Raw genomic sequence first — 13438 nt, 5'->3', positions numbered from 1 at the left:
TTACATTATATGGGGGTTAGTTGTGGCCAAAAACTAGTTGTATATGTAAGTGACTTTGGACTCTGGTTATATAGTGATGGGGCCATATGGTTGTAAAAAGTCAGATTGAATTAGTAACAGAATAGTCTGTGGCTATATACCTACTACAAAGTTGAAGTTATTTTTGTGTGCATTTTAAATCTCTACAGTAACCTTAAGATCCAATCCTGTGTATGTCTTTGACAATCCACTATTATGTATTGACTTATAATCCAATAGCATTTAAAAGTGTAGTTCTGTTTTCCTAAAATTGCTTACAACTGAATTCATCCATCTTGTACCCCCACAATCTTTCAGTACAATAGTGTATTTGGTTAAAAATAGCTTCCAGATTCAATCTTGTGATAGCTATATTCCAGACGGAGCATTCACCCCAGACCCCCGAGCTGGAAAATTCTACGTATGCGTACTCTATACACACTACATGGTGAGTGTATACTTGCCTTAGGATTACCTAACCTAATTTCAAGGACTTAGACTTAGTGACTTATAGCTGGAAAAGTGTAACAGAAAAGGGGCCAAAGTAAGGAAAAAAATCCCTCCAACCCCAGGAATCGAACTGCAGGTCACCCAATGTCTAGTCGGGGCCACACTCAGTCTCCTCCAGGAGGGATGGATTTTCTTCCTTAATTCTAAAGTATTGATTGTATTAATACATTCTGTAGCATTTTACCACTGGATGTACATACAGGCTCATCCACTTGCAGGACTTTGACTTCACAGTTAATTTTATTGTACTCTGGTACATCGTTCAGCTCACTTAGTGGCGTTATTGTAACATCTTCTTTCTCCAGGCCAACATTAAAAGTTTTATCAGTTTTCTCAACAGTTGTTCCTTTGCCAACTAACACCTATCACAGAACAAGGAGTATTATCTGTAATACATACTAACTCTACATATTTACCTCATAATCATTGCTGTAGCGTGCCTTCTTTACTTGGCAGTTAGTCAGCACAACTGCATTCCCCATCTCTTCACTAAGTCTCTTTCTAATGGCTCCATCAAAACCATAAAGCCGCACTCTTCGATTGTCATCCAGTATCTCTCCATGAAAATATGATGCCCCCCTTCCCTTTTTCATAGGAGAGATATCTCCCAAAACTCCAGTTATTTGAGCATCTAATGATTCATTCACAATACTGCTCACATCAATTTCTTTCGATACCATCTCTGTGTCTTGACCAATAAAAATGCACACTACAACAGCTACGCTGCCTTATATAGTACAAAACTAGCAATGCTGGAGAGCTGGTGGAATTTCTACAACATCCTATTGTTGTTGACAAGTGTACTACATGAGAAAGTACCACCCATAGGGATAACTGGAATATCCTATTGTTAAAGTGTGTGTGTGTATGTGTGTGTGTAAACAACCCATGACCAGTGGCCAGAAGTGTCAGAAAGTAAAGCCTATCATCCATGTAGAGTACTAAGGTATTGCTCCAACTTCCAATCTTACAAATTGTAGTGTATGATAGTAAATGTAACATCTCCAACTGTATACGTACTATAAAGGGTTGCATTCATACTCTAGCCTATGTTTTCAAACTCCTTTGCCTATGGTAATGCATGGTATGATCATAACTATTACATAATTACAAAGTCTTTAAGTAACACTATTCATTTGTCAGTTTGTTGACACTAATGCCTACTAAGCAATGCCAAAGATCAGAAGTTCTATATAATGCTATATGATAAGTTGTACATACTAGCTATAAAAGTTCTAATGCAAATTACTTCAGGAATTCAAATCCACTTTCCAATTGTACATGCACTGCATATTACTTATTGCTTTAACCACACAATTTAAAGTTCTTTCATGCCAACAACACAAACCATCTACCACAGCACACCATCTGTTAGTGCTTAATAGCTTAGTCAGCATTGATATAGTATAATACTTAACATTGCAGTGCTGGTGTTAATACTTGATGGCACTGTGCTGGTGTAGCATTGTGGTGCTGGTGTTAATTCTTAATGGCATTGTGCTGGTGTTAATTCTTGATGGCATTGTGCTGGTGTAGCATTATACTGCTGGTGTTAATACTTGATAGCATTGTAGTGCTGATATAGCATTGTGGTGCTGGTGCTGGTGTTAATACTTGATAACAATGTAGTGCTGGTGTAGCATTGTAGTACTGGTGTTAACACTTGATAGCATTGTAGTACTAGTATTAATACTTCATAGCTTTGTTAGCATTAATCCACCTATTGTTTCTTTATGTCTGAAGTATACATTTCCCTATAGCCATGTTTTTTCTGTGTCTTTGTCCCTGTGTGTTCAATTAGAGCATAAAGCTCACATGTATTGAATAGTAATGCTTGATTCCTTTTCATCTGTGAATTGTAGTTACTATAGAAATGATCCTGCACGCAGGGCAGGTACCAATGCTAGTTTTATATATGAGAAAGTGCAATCATCCATGATCTCTAATATACAGTACCACCATACCATATATTGTAAATACACACATCATACGTACTTGTTTTTATGTATAGCAGAAACAGCTCAGTCAAATGGGTAATTGGGTATAGCTACACACATCATGTAACAATGATCTTTACGGAACAGTAAAAGTTATCCCACCCAATAACTTCAGCTGTTGGACGTTTCAGATTTCATATACTGCCATATACCTTAATAGTATACAATAGCCTGGCTATTATTACCAACTTAATGATGATATCAAATATATTAAACAGCATATTAACTAGGTCATAATCATTATGTAATTTATGTAAACTAGATCATAATTATACCATTGTAGTTTCCGGTCTACTTCCTTTAAGCAATATATTTAAATTCATCTGATTTTCAACTTCCTGCTGTGCTATATATGTGTATCTTTTTACATATTATAGTTAGGTTTCAATTAACATAATTTTCTATCACAAAACATCATTATAGTACCTAAAAAGATAGCCACACAATATTATATGATGTCATGAGGTTAGATAAATAGTCACTATTCCACTGTCCTGCAAGGAAAACTTCCTGCATTCTCAGATTAATTCATTCATCATCTATACATGGATTTTTTCTCCTTTCTCCACCTTTTCAAACACACTTTCTGTTACAACTTTACACAGGCTGTATGACCAGTTGTCCTACAGACCTTCAGCACTTGTGCTGTAAAGCCTTAATAAATAAAAATATTAAATATGACATGAATTTTAACTAGTAATGCATGTAATGCTTTGGTCATGATAACTTGAAGGCTGGTTAGGAAAATGTACTTTACACTAAGTCACATGAATTACCATAATTATATATATAAACATGTACCACCAGCATATTGTGAGGGCTGAGCATATTATACAGTGTTTATTCTAGTAGAGTTATTAGGGGAACTCCCCCGCCTAAAATTTCAGACTCCCCCCTACAATTGTAGTGACAACTACACTGTATACTGATTTTAAAGTTGCACAATGTGACAAAACTAAAAAATGCATTCAGATTCTATCTCAGACAGTCCTAATCTGTAAATTTTCCCAGGCTAAAAATTGCATGCATAGTTTTAAAATGATCCCCCACAGTACATTTTTCTATATGCTGTGTATAAAAGAAATGTATCAAAGACTTCCAAAGTGATCAGGGATACCCATCGTTAGCACACACTAGCATGTTACAATAATGTCAGAGGCAAACTCCGATGTGTTGCCATGCTTGGAGCAGCACAAAAATTTACTAAATTCAGCATAGCTATGCCATACTTATGGTAATTTTGCTCAAAAGACAAAAATCAGAGTTAGCTGTGTTCAGTTGGAACGTGTATGTTAAGAAATCAACAAATGATTTACTAGTACTGAGATCAATCTCTTCAAGACCTCCTACCTCTTAATCAACTACGTAGTTAGGCTGGTAGAAGCTAACTAACAATGTGGTTTCTACCTTGCTGATGGAAATGCTCAACTGCACTATGGAGATGTGGTATATTCAACTTTGTTCACCACACAGAAATATGGCAAATGTAATTACAAAGTATTATACAATTTAAGTGTGGGTGAACTGTATGATGTGACAATTGATTTATCCAAATATGGTTACCTCATCAAAGTAATTATCCATACAACAGGACAAGCTAGAACATTACATATAGCTGTATTCTGGTATTAAATAATAATTTTTATCCTTTTTATCTATACATAACTTAAAAATTTATATGGTGTGACAGGTGTGTTTTACAAATCTGGACATATCATAACATTATATGTTACAGTGTAGATATTTAATTATAGACAAAACTGTTGCAACTGTATTTGTATAGGGGAGTGTATAAACGGTGGAATGGACTACTGGAATGGTGGAATACTGGAATGGTGGAATGGGATTTTTTAAAGTTCAATATCATTTTTTACATCCAAATAAGTACAACTCCTCCCCTTATGTAAGCAAATAAATAGGATTCCCCCTTGAAGTCAGCTCTTTTAGCATACTTTTCCTCACCACAACACTTGTATGACTTATAACTCAATACTTTATTACTTGTATGAAACTAACTGTGGTTCAGTTCAGTGTGGAACATGGCACTGCCACAAAGAACTTTGGCTTAAATTTTGTTTTCTGACATAATTATGGAAAAGGCTCATTGTAAATGCTTACAAGATAGTCCCGTTTCACTTTACCCAAAGATTTTCACTTAGGCTCCTATAGGTTAGTGGTAAACACCTTGTACAAGCTCTGCCTTCTGTGTTCGTCCTCCAGTGCCTAACTGGTAAAGTTGATAATAAATGAAAACTTCATTATACAGTAAATGTACTTTTACAATGCATTCATGTAATCAGTTAGCTAGCTAACTTTTTATCATTTGGGAACAAGGGTTAAGTCAGGAATTTTCTTAGCGTTCCCAATAAACTGCTATTGTGCATGTTCATAACTTTCTTTACAGTACAATATATTGGTAAACTGTATCTATGGTGAGGTGAATTATGCTAAAAGAGCTGACTTCAAGAGGAATCCTATTTATTTTCTTACATAAGGGGAGTTGTACTTATTTGGATGTAAAAGATGATATTGAACTTTAAAAAAATCCATTCCACCATTCCAGTATTCCACCATTCCAGTAGTCCATTCCACTGTTTATACACTCCCTTTGTATAGTGTTAGTCCTGTTGATTATTGTATTATAATTGTTATATACACTACAATGTGTATCTGTAGCCATACTATAATACATACAACACTGCCATACTTGTAATTTACTTTTTCACAGCTTGACTGTTTTGAATTGTATTGCGTGTGTATACAGCAATTAATAATACAACAATGGTGAATGAGGTGCAGCATGTACATACCAAGTACCAACTGTATGTGTTGCATGAGTATCATTATATACTTTAACTGTATGTTATAAAATACAATACATGTAGTTATGCACAGTACTGCAGTTATTATTACAGGGTGTAATGGCATTATGTCACAAAATAAGTGTTATAGATACCCCCTATGAACTTCAGTTAATCATTGATTGATTGATTCCAGGGTCTGCAAAAAACAGGTCAAGCAAATATATGTATGCTTGTGTATGTAACATGTGGACATCATCAATGTACACACAAATATATTCAGTTGCTTGTATTATAACTACTATGCCATAGACAAATTGAGCAAACTTTAATCACCTACTTTAACCATATGCAAGCAGGACTTACAACATGTCAAAAATATAATGTGAACGTTATGCATTTATACTTTTAGAGTTGAAAATTACAATTACTAAATGGATTTCTTGGTCTTAATAGGCAGGTTGCTGCTTTAAAAAGGTTGGTCTGTAGCTTATCTTTTCAGTATGGGAGTATAAAGTTGGCAATTTTTGGAGAGGTGGCCTTTCTATGCAAGTGGTCGCTAAGACAAGTTTTACTGTAGCAGCATATATTTCAACTCAACTGCTGACCATCCAACTATTTTCAACGTGACATTGCGCAGTCATGTAACTTTTGTATTTGTGAATTTTGATTGAAAGTATTTACTAATTACAATAAAATACAAAAATACATAATGTTCCATTTTTACTTGAATCGTTCACATATACTGAGGTAACTATCTTGACTGAGAAGGTGCAGACATGCAGTGAGCTACTGGACTGTTGCTTTATTTATAGTTATATCTATAATTATTTGTGTGTTTTTGTATACACATAAGGATAACATGTATACAAATGTGTGTAGGCTGGCAAGTGTGAGTCTACATTCATGTAGATTTTGGAAGATTCAAAAGCATTACACTTTCCTGCAGTTAAAATTAAATGTCCAGTACTTATGTGTTGGCAAAGAAGTGAATGTAGAAACTATTATATAATATGCTAATGTCACCCTTCCCTTCCATGATCACTATAACCAGTTACAATAAATAAACAATGATGAGATAAATGATGCATTTACATGTATATCAGATATACATATATCATATACATAATATTAAATATACATTCCAATCCAAAGTAGGAAAGTTTGATTTGTACTTAGTCAGTACACCAGAAGACCGCAATATATTGAGGAGTGAGACTTCCAGTGTTAGGGATGATGACAGTGATGTGGCAACCTTCTCTGGCATATTGCTGCTCTCTGTTAAACAACTGCATGGCATCGACATTGTATTCCACTCTGTAATCACAGTTACCAAATCTCTGAGTAGTAAACACAACTGAGTATATGACTTGGTCTCCGTCCATACGAGCATTTCCATCAGAAAGGAAGAACCCACGTTCCTTGTTTCTTTCTATCAACTGAACTAAGCCCCTTATATCGATTCCATCACGAAGGGAGACAGCATAGCCTGGACTCCTGAAGATGGCACTGACAGAGAGATCTCCACCAGAAGAATAAATGTTACGACGGAGGACTCGCATGTCCTGGTCCTTTAGAATAAGTAGTCTTTGTTGATATTCGTCATAAGGCACATTGATCATAAGTTCGGTATTTTCTGTTCTCCGTTGTCGTCTTGTAACAGGCTCAAACACAGCCACACAATGAGATTTGTCTTTGTCATCATTATAGCAAACGAAGTTGTGTATTCTGTGTGTTTTCCTTAACTCATTGGCTCTTCTGTTTAAATTCCTTTGACTAAGACCATATTCGATTTCATATTGTGAAACATCTGGGACACTGCAAAAGATCATTGAGAACAAAGTGTCTCGACTATCATGGTAGGTGTTCATGTGGCAAGGAACTCTGTTTCTTTTTCTGCCTTCTTCTATGAACTCTTCAAGCTCTCCAAGGTAAAAGCGTTCAAAGAAAAATGGAGTGCTGGATGGCAATGAAGTTCCCTTACATGGAGGTGGTGCTATGTAAATACAGTATATGATATAAAATACTGTCCCAAAGAATTTAATAATCTTCCTATGTATCCCTAAAGTTCATTATCACTACTTTTATGGTAATAGCCTATAATTTAGAGATTCTTACATTACAGTTTATTAAAATAGTGACAATACACTGATCAGTTAACCAATAGTAAAAGAGTTACATTAATTGTCATGCCTATCTGACAATACGTGATACAGTAAAGCATACACTTACCATCACACTGATCTGTCTCAATACATTGACCATTTCTCAATACTTGTCCTTCAGGACAGACACAAGTTGGTGTGCAATCAGATGAACAAAATGGTGGTGACTGGTAGTTGTCACAAGTTGATTGACATAGAGTACCACACTCCTTGTATACTCGACCTCCAACACAGTCATCAGCTATAAAGAGAATGACAAAGCAATTAATGTGTTAGAGATGCATCTGTTTGTGCAAGCTTTCACTTTATTTTTATCGGATACCTAACCATGTACATAATTTTAGTTGACTTACAGCATCCAGTTACATCTCTCCAAGCGCTCACATCAACTCCAGCTTTTGCACATGCTCTGGCGTAGTTAGCCAACACATTACAAGAACAAGTGTCTCTGTTACGTGTCCTAACACATGTACAATAATCGGATTCACAGTTTTCAATGTAGACTTTAGGATCAACAATAGAATGACAAGAATCAAAGGGAGCATTGTTCAACATGGCACATTCTCTTTGTGCTCTATTCATATTTCTTTCATTGCAAGTGTTGTTCAGCCTTCTATCTCTGCAACCTCCTGAACTGTCTTCAGTCAGCCAAGATCTAGCAAACCTCCTAACACCAGAGCCTGTGGTTCCATCTCTCATACGATAATCATCAGAATCATCTCCATTGTAAAATCCACATAAGCCACACAACTGTCTCCTTAAACTCTTACTAGCTGAAACTTGTACACTACCAGCATCATCCCAAAAGATGTCTAAGTCTCTGTCTTCAAAGGTAACATGTGGATAGCTACCAATCCATTCTAATTTAACTTCTCCAACAGACATCATGCTACCATCAACTGCTGCAAAATTCCTGCCATTAAGTATTACCTGATTGTCACCTCCCCTCAGCACAATGACAAGATTTTGACTTGGAACTGTTACAGTGACCTGGTCAATCAATACACTGTTTGAGTCAAGAGCTCTTTGGGTGACAGTTATAGTGAAGTCATCATTGTCACATGGCTTTGCCAATACATATTCACAGCTTCCAAGATAAGTGTACTGGCTACCATCAAAAGTTCTATAGTGACCATAGGAATAAGCTTGGCAGTAATCAGTGTAACAATCTCTTGGTTGACATTTCCATGTGCCCCGTTTGCATATACAGCTTGATGAACAGTTTTGAGACATTCTTCTGTTATGCTCATAGAAAATACCATTGAAATAGCAACCTACAGGAAAAATAAATAGTACATTAAATGGATATCAGTATAATCTAAGAATTACTTGCTTATGTGTATACATATAACCGATGTATGTACTTACCTGGTATAGGTGCAGGTGTTGTTGGTACAGTAGGGCCTGGTGGTCTGGAAGGCCGGTCAGGTTCTGCAGCTACAGTAAAAACACAATCAGTGTGCATAATAGTTGTAAGGGAGTTGGGCATTTTTAGCTATCTTCTACTCATTATACAGGAAACTGTGTTGATGACAAAAAGCAGGGAGTACCATAACCACATACATATGCATGATTTAGTCCTATAATGCATGTCTCTAAAAACATCTAGCTTACCACATTGTCTGGATTTTCCAGTATAGACAAGTCTATTAGTAGTTTCTACTTGTATTATTGTTGGTAGAAAACCCCCTCGATATGTTCTCATGTTGATAGCTCCTTGTGTAGCCTCTTCTTGTAATTGTCGTTTGATCTGTGCAGGAGTGTAACTTGGAAATCTCTGTAGTAACAGAGCAACAACTCCTGCAACCGTGGGACAAGCCATGGAAGTACCACTCCTTGAATCACGATCCCTGTCACTCCTAAATTAAAAAGATTAAACACAAAATTATAATACGTATGGTTAAGGAATTCTACTACTATGATACATTGGTAGATGTTACCTGAATTAAGCATTCACAAGAAGTGACCATTGCCACAAGGTACGTATGGTTAAGGAATTCTACTACTATGATACATTGGTAGATGTCACTTGAATTAAGCATTCACAAGAAGTGACCATTGCCACAAGGTCACAAATATTTCCCCCTACAAATGTATGCATTGTGATATGCATCACATTAAGTAGTTACATTATAACCACAAGCCAATGAATCACTGTTACACTCATAACTTCAACTATTGGCTACTGCCTATAAAAAGGATCAGTTGCTAATTCAAAATTGACCATTATACACAGGTTCCACTAGCTTTGTGTATGCATTGTGAATAATATATTACATACCTGTGAGAAGCACTTCTTATCCACTGTCCTGGAGCAAGTACGTCTACGCATCGTCCATAGTTGGTACCAGGAGAATCAGGCCGTGAATTGAACCAAAATAACTGGTGGCCTAGGACAGATGGATATATATTGCATAAGTCTATACAAGTCACAATAAACATTTTCTGCGATTGTGTAACAATATGTACATAATTACGCGTAGTTACATATCTTAAGCTCAGGTTGCTTTCATGCAAATTCATTAGCCTTTAAGTCCTACAAGTCAGACATGTTTAACAGTCACACTAAACCTACCAGGTGTTCTGGAGTCTGGATCTTCAGCTTCTTGTATTGCTCCCACATTAATAACATCTGGTGAACTAGATGGTGAAAATCCACAAGAGTCCTGACGGAAGTTTCCAGCAGCAGTCACAACTACTATATTGTTAGCAACAGCTTCTCTGATGGCATCATTAACAGGTGCAGTGATTGGTCCAATAAGAGACATTGAAATTACTGATCTTCTTCCAGTGCTTCTGGCACGACTGATGACATGATTGATTCCATTAATAACGTAAGAGAAGAATCCTCTCATCTGACTATCCAAAACTTTGATACTGCAATGTAAAGAATTAAAAATGATACTTTAAGGAACAGAGTGTCAATATTTTCAGGTGACAAACATTCTGTGCAATTCTTAAATTTAAATTATAGCTTAATATACAGTGAAGTCCCTCAAAATGGTATGCTAAAATTTGGACACCTTGATAATCAGAACACTTTGTCCATGGTCCCATTTGTATTAGTGTAAACATATTTAGGATACTTTAGTATGGTCCCTGCACAGTGTAATAAAACATGCATAACTGCTATCTACCTGTACACTCTAGCTCCCCATGCTACTCCAGTTAATCTTCCAACAGCCAATCCTGCACAGTGAGTACCATGACCATTGTCATCATATCCTCGACCACCAAACTCATCATATCCACCAAATGATGCACGTCCCCCAAACACTTGATGACTGTATCTTATACCAGTATCGAAAATGTACACATCTACTCCATTTCCTGTTAGGCAGCACACACGTATTCTTTATCACATTATTAGTACTATTTTATTACACAATATAGCTAGGCATAAACATGAAATGATTTAAGCATCAAACAGATATAGCTACTGACCTTGAACTGGAGGACAGTAATCACCATCAAGAGGTAGAGATCTCTCATCAAGGCGATCAATGTTCCAGCAAATTTCATCAGGTTCGAATGACCGTCGACTTCTACCGTTGTCTGTTTCTGTTTCATTGTCTGGTTTCAGCAAGTCAACACACATTGGCTTGTCTTCTTCTACTCGTTCAACATTTTTGTTTTTCAATATCTATAATATGAATAGATGTGCACACATGAGTACCGTATATTTACATGTATATCATGCTATGAACAACTCAACAGTTGATTATATATGTTCCCTGTTCATAGTCAGCCACTGCTATCAGTATCCTACTAGTTATAGGGTAGTACAACTACTAAGTATATGATAATTATGCTGCAGTAGCCCGAACTGTACACGGATGTATGTATCGTTTGAAGTCTAGCACTTTTGTAGGGTACCTTGTGTATGTAGTTACTACAGAACTGTTCAATAAAGTTGCTGGAAAAATCCTGCTACAGTAGCTAACCTGCTCTGCTCCATCACTGGTAGTGGTGATGACAGATATTCCATTAGTGATGTTGTAACTATCTCCTGCTGCAGCAATCTTTATGTTGCTTAGTCCATTTACATTATCAAATGTTCTTCCAAACATACGTCTACTCCCCTTACGCGCAACAACCAGAAATCTTCTAGGGAGGTTAGACTGTATCATAAATTCTTGCTGTGTTTGCATTTCAGCAAGGCACCCACTCTCCATGGGATTGGTTTCTGGCTCAGGAACCGGTTTTGCTGGTCTCCCGGTTAGTCGGGTACGTTTTGCATACCCCATAGCTAATAGCAAGCAAGCTATAATCGTCAGCTTAGTCAGCCACATTTTAAGAATCTGTATTAACTGTAGAGATGATGAGAATGGACAAATGTGATGCTTTTATAGTTGTTCTCATAGTTGTTAGTTTACAGTTTGTGGTTTATCTATATCATCATTTGTGTGGCTTACAATATCCTGACTACCACCATATCTGTAGAGATCCCATTGGGCTTCCAACAAAAGGTGGAATCCCTTATTTTATAGTTGGAGCAGTCCCTCTAAGTGGTGGATCTAGAAATTTACAGAGGGGGGTTTCGGGTTAGGCAACAAGGAGGTGTGAATGCAATTAGCTCTATGAATAATATTTTAACAGATAAATTCATAGTTAGTCTAAAACAGTTTGAAATTGGAGCTTAGAGGTTCTTTTTTCCCTGGAGACCCTTTTTTCACTGGTGGCTTCTTTTTCTCCTTTCTCTATAGGCTTCCTGCTCATCCTATTAGTAAGTCTATTAGTACGTACTTTGACTACCATCACTTCGTAGTGTGTAATGAACTTTGACCATATATGTGTAATAGTTACACACACTGTGCACACACTACACACACATTGTAACTATTGTGTGTAGTGTGTGTACACACTACACACACACACTGACAGATGATCGTCTATCTCAGATTTCTTATTAGAGTTACAGCCAGGTGAACGTACCAATACAGTGAACCCCTATAATCTGGCATTCATTGATTCCCTAACTTGTGTCAAACAGAGAATCAGATGCTGAGGTATCACATCACAAAACCTTTTGGTGCAGCAAAGAGTGCCAAGGCATAATATACTGTATTTATGTGCTTTTAAATGCAGGCTTTATCAGTTGTCAAAAGGTATTTTTAAGTACATGATTTAAATAAATAAAGTATGAACTCTTTGATGAGAACCACCACAATGCAATAGTTACAATAGTAACATAGAATACGTACAGATGTACAAGTTCTCATAATCATGGTCATGTGTGAATCTGATGTAGTACCTATAAGATGACCAAATATGAACACAACTATTAGAGTTATATGGTGTTTATACTTCATTGTTATTATTTTAACAACTCACAGAAACAATGTATATTGATATGAGGATTAACCATTTAAGGTATGCTATCAGAGTATATAGTGTATGTTCATCATATTTGCTAAAATAGACTTACGTACTAGCTACGTAATAATTTATGCCATGTTTACATGCAGAGCATGTCCATTATTTATGCTAATCATAATAAGCAGTTATTGTACGTAATTCCAACCTTTTCTGTCAAGTTTTGTTATTTTTCCAAAACATAGCTGTGCATGCAGTATAGCTATAATAAGGGTATGTGTAAGTACATGCATTGTTGAGACAGCATAGCCAAGTGGTTGGAGCACTACTCTGGTAATTAAAAGGTTCCAGGTTTGATGCCCGGTGTCCTTGAGCAAAAAACCTTGCTCCAGTCTACCTAGGGTCTGCATGGAGAAACAAATGCCAACTGTCCATGTGTAATGAGTGAGGTTCAGGTGGGATTTTAGGTGCCCACACAACATTCATGCATGGCACAGATTCTGTGGGTTACTTATTCTGCCGCAAGAATATCAGCACTGACTCTTAGGCATCTGAGCTGTGCTTATAGCAAAATATTTTATTCTATGGTGTAGCTACACTGTAATTACTGCATTTACAATGTTAACAGACA

At 36.5% G+C, this 13438-nt stretch overlaps 2 protein-coding genes across 2 annotated transcripts; both read right to left on the bottom strand.

Moving 5' to 3' along the window:
- Positions 1-671: 671 nt before the first annotated feature.
- On the bottom strand, positions 672-1251 carry LOC136253859 (uncharacterized). The gene is made up of 2 exons (XM_066046520.1): positions 945-1251; positions 672-890 (listed from the first exon to the last, which is right to left on the bottom strand). Exons 1-2 carry the CDS (start codon positions 1206-1208, stop codon positions 672-674), a joined length of 483 nt encoding a protein of 160 aa, XP_065902592.1. The 5' UTR covers positions 1209-1251.
- A 5129-nt stretch (positions 1252-6380) lies between these two features.
- LOC136253858 (uncharacterized) lies at positions 6381-11738 on the bottom strand. The gene is made up of 10 exons (XM_066046519.1): positions 11436-11738; positions 10936-11134; positions 10629-10821; positions 10067-10368; positions 9773-9881; positions 9106-9350; positions 8860-8928; positions 7845-8765; positions 7559-7732; positions 6381-7322 (listed from the first exon to the last, which is right to left on the bottom strand). Exons 1-10 carry the CDS (start codon positions 11736-11738, stop codon positions 6502-6504), a joined length of 3336 nt encoding a protein of 1111 aa, XP_065902591.1. The 3' UTR covers positions 6381-6501.
- Between the last annotated feature and the right edge of the window lie 1700 nt (positions 11739-13438).

The sequence above is a fragment of the Dysidea avara genome, chromosome 4, assembly GCF_963678975.1.
Source record: "Dysidea avara chromosome 4, odDysAvar1.4, whole genome shotgun sequence".
In the NCBI taxonomy this organism is placed as follows: Eukaryota; Metazoa; Porifera; class Demospongiae; order Dictyoceratida; family Dysideidae; genus Dysidea; species Dysidea avara.
The sequence above is the reverse complement of the archived record's forward strand: the minus strand, read 5'-3'. Positions and strand labels throughout refer to the sequence as shown.

Coding starts and splice junctions, on each gene's coding strand:
- LOC136253858 (XM_066046519.1), bottom strand. CDS start 11,738: ATGGGGTATGCAAAACGTACCCGACTAACCGGGAGACCAGCAAAACCG. Junction 9,882..10,066: donor TCCAGACTCCAGAACACCTG/GTAGGTTTAGTG, acceptor CATCTGTCCTAG/GCCACCAGTTATTTTGGTTC. Junction 7,323..7,558: donor TGAGACAGATCAGTGTGATG/GTAAGTGTATGC, acceptor GTATTTACATAG/CACCACCTCCATGTAAGGGA.
- LOC136253859 (XM_066046520.1), bottom strand. CDS start 1,208: ATGGTATCGAAAGAAATTGATGTGAGCAGTATTGTGAATGAATCATTA. Junction 891..944: donor GCTACAGCAATGATTATGAG/GTAAATATGTAG, acceptor GTTCTGTGATAG/GTGTTAGTTGGCAAAGGAAC.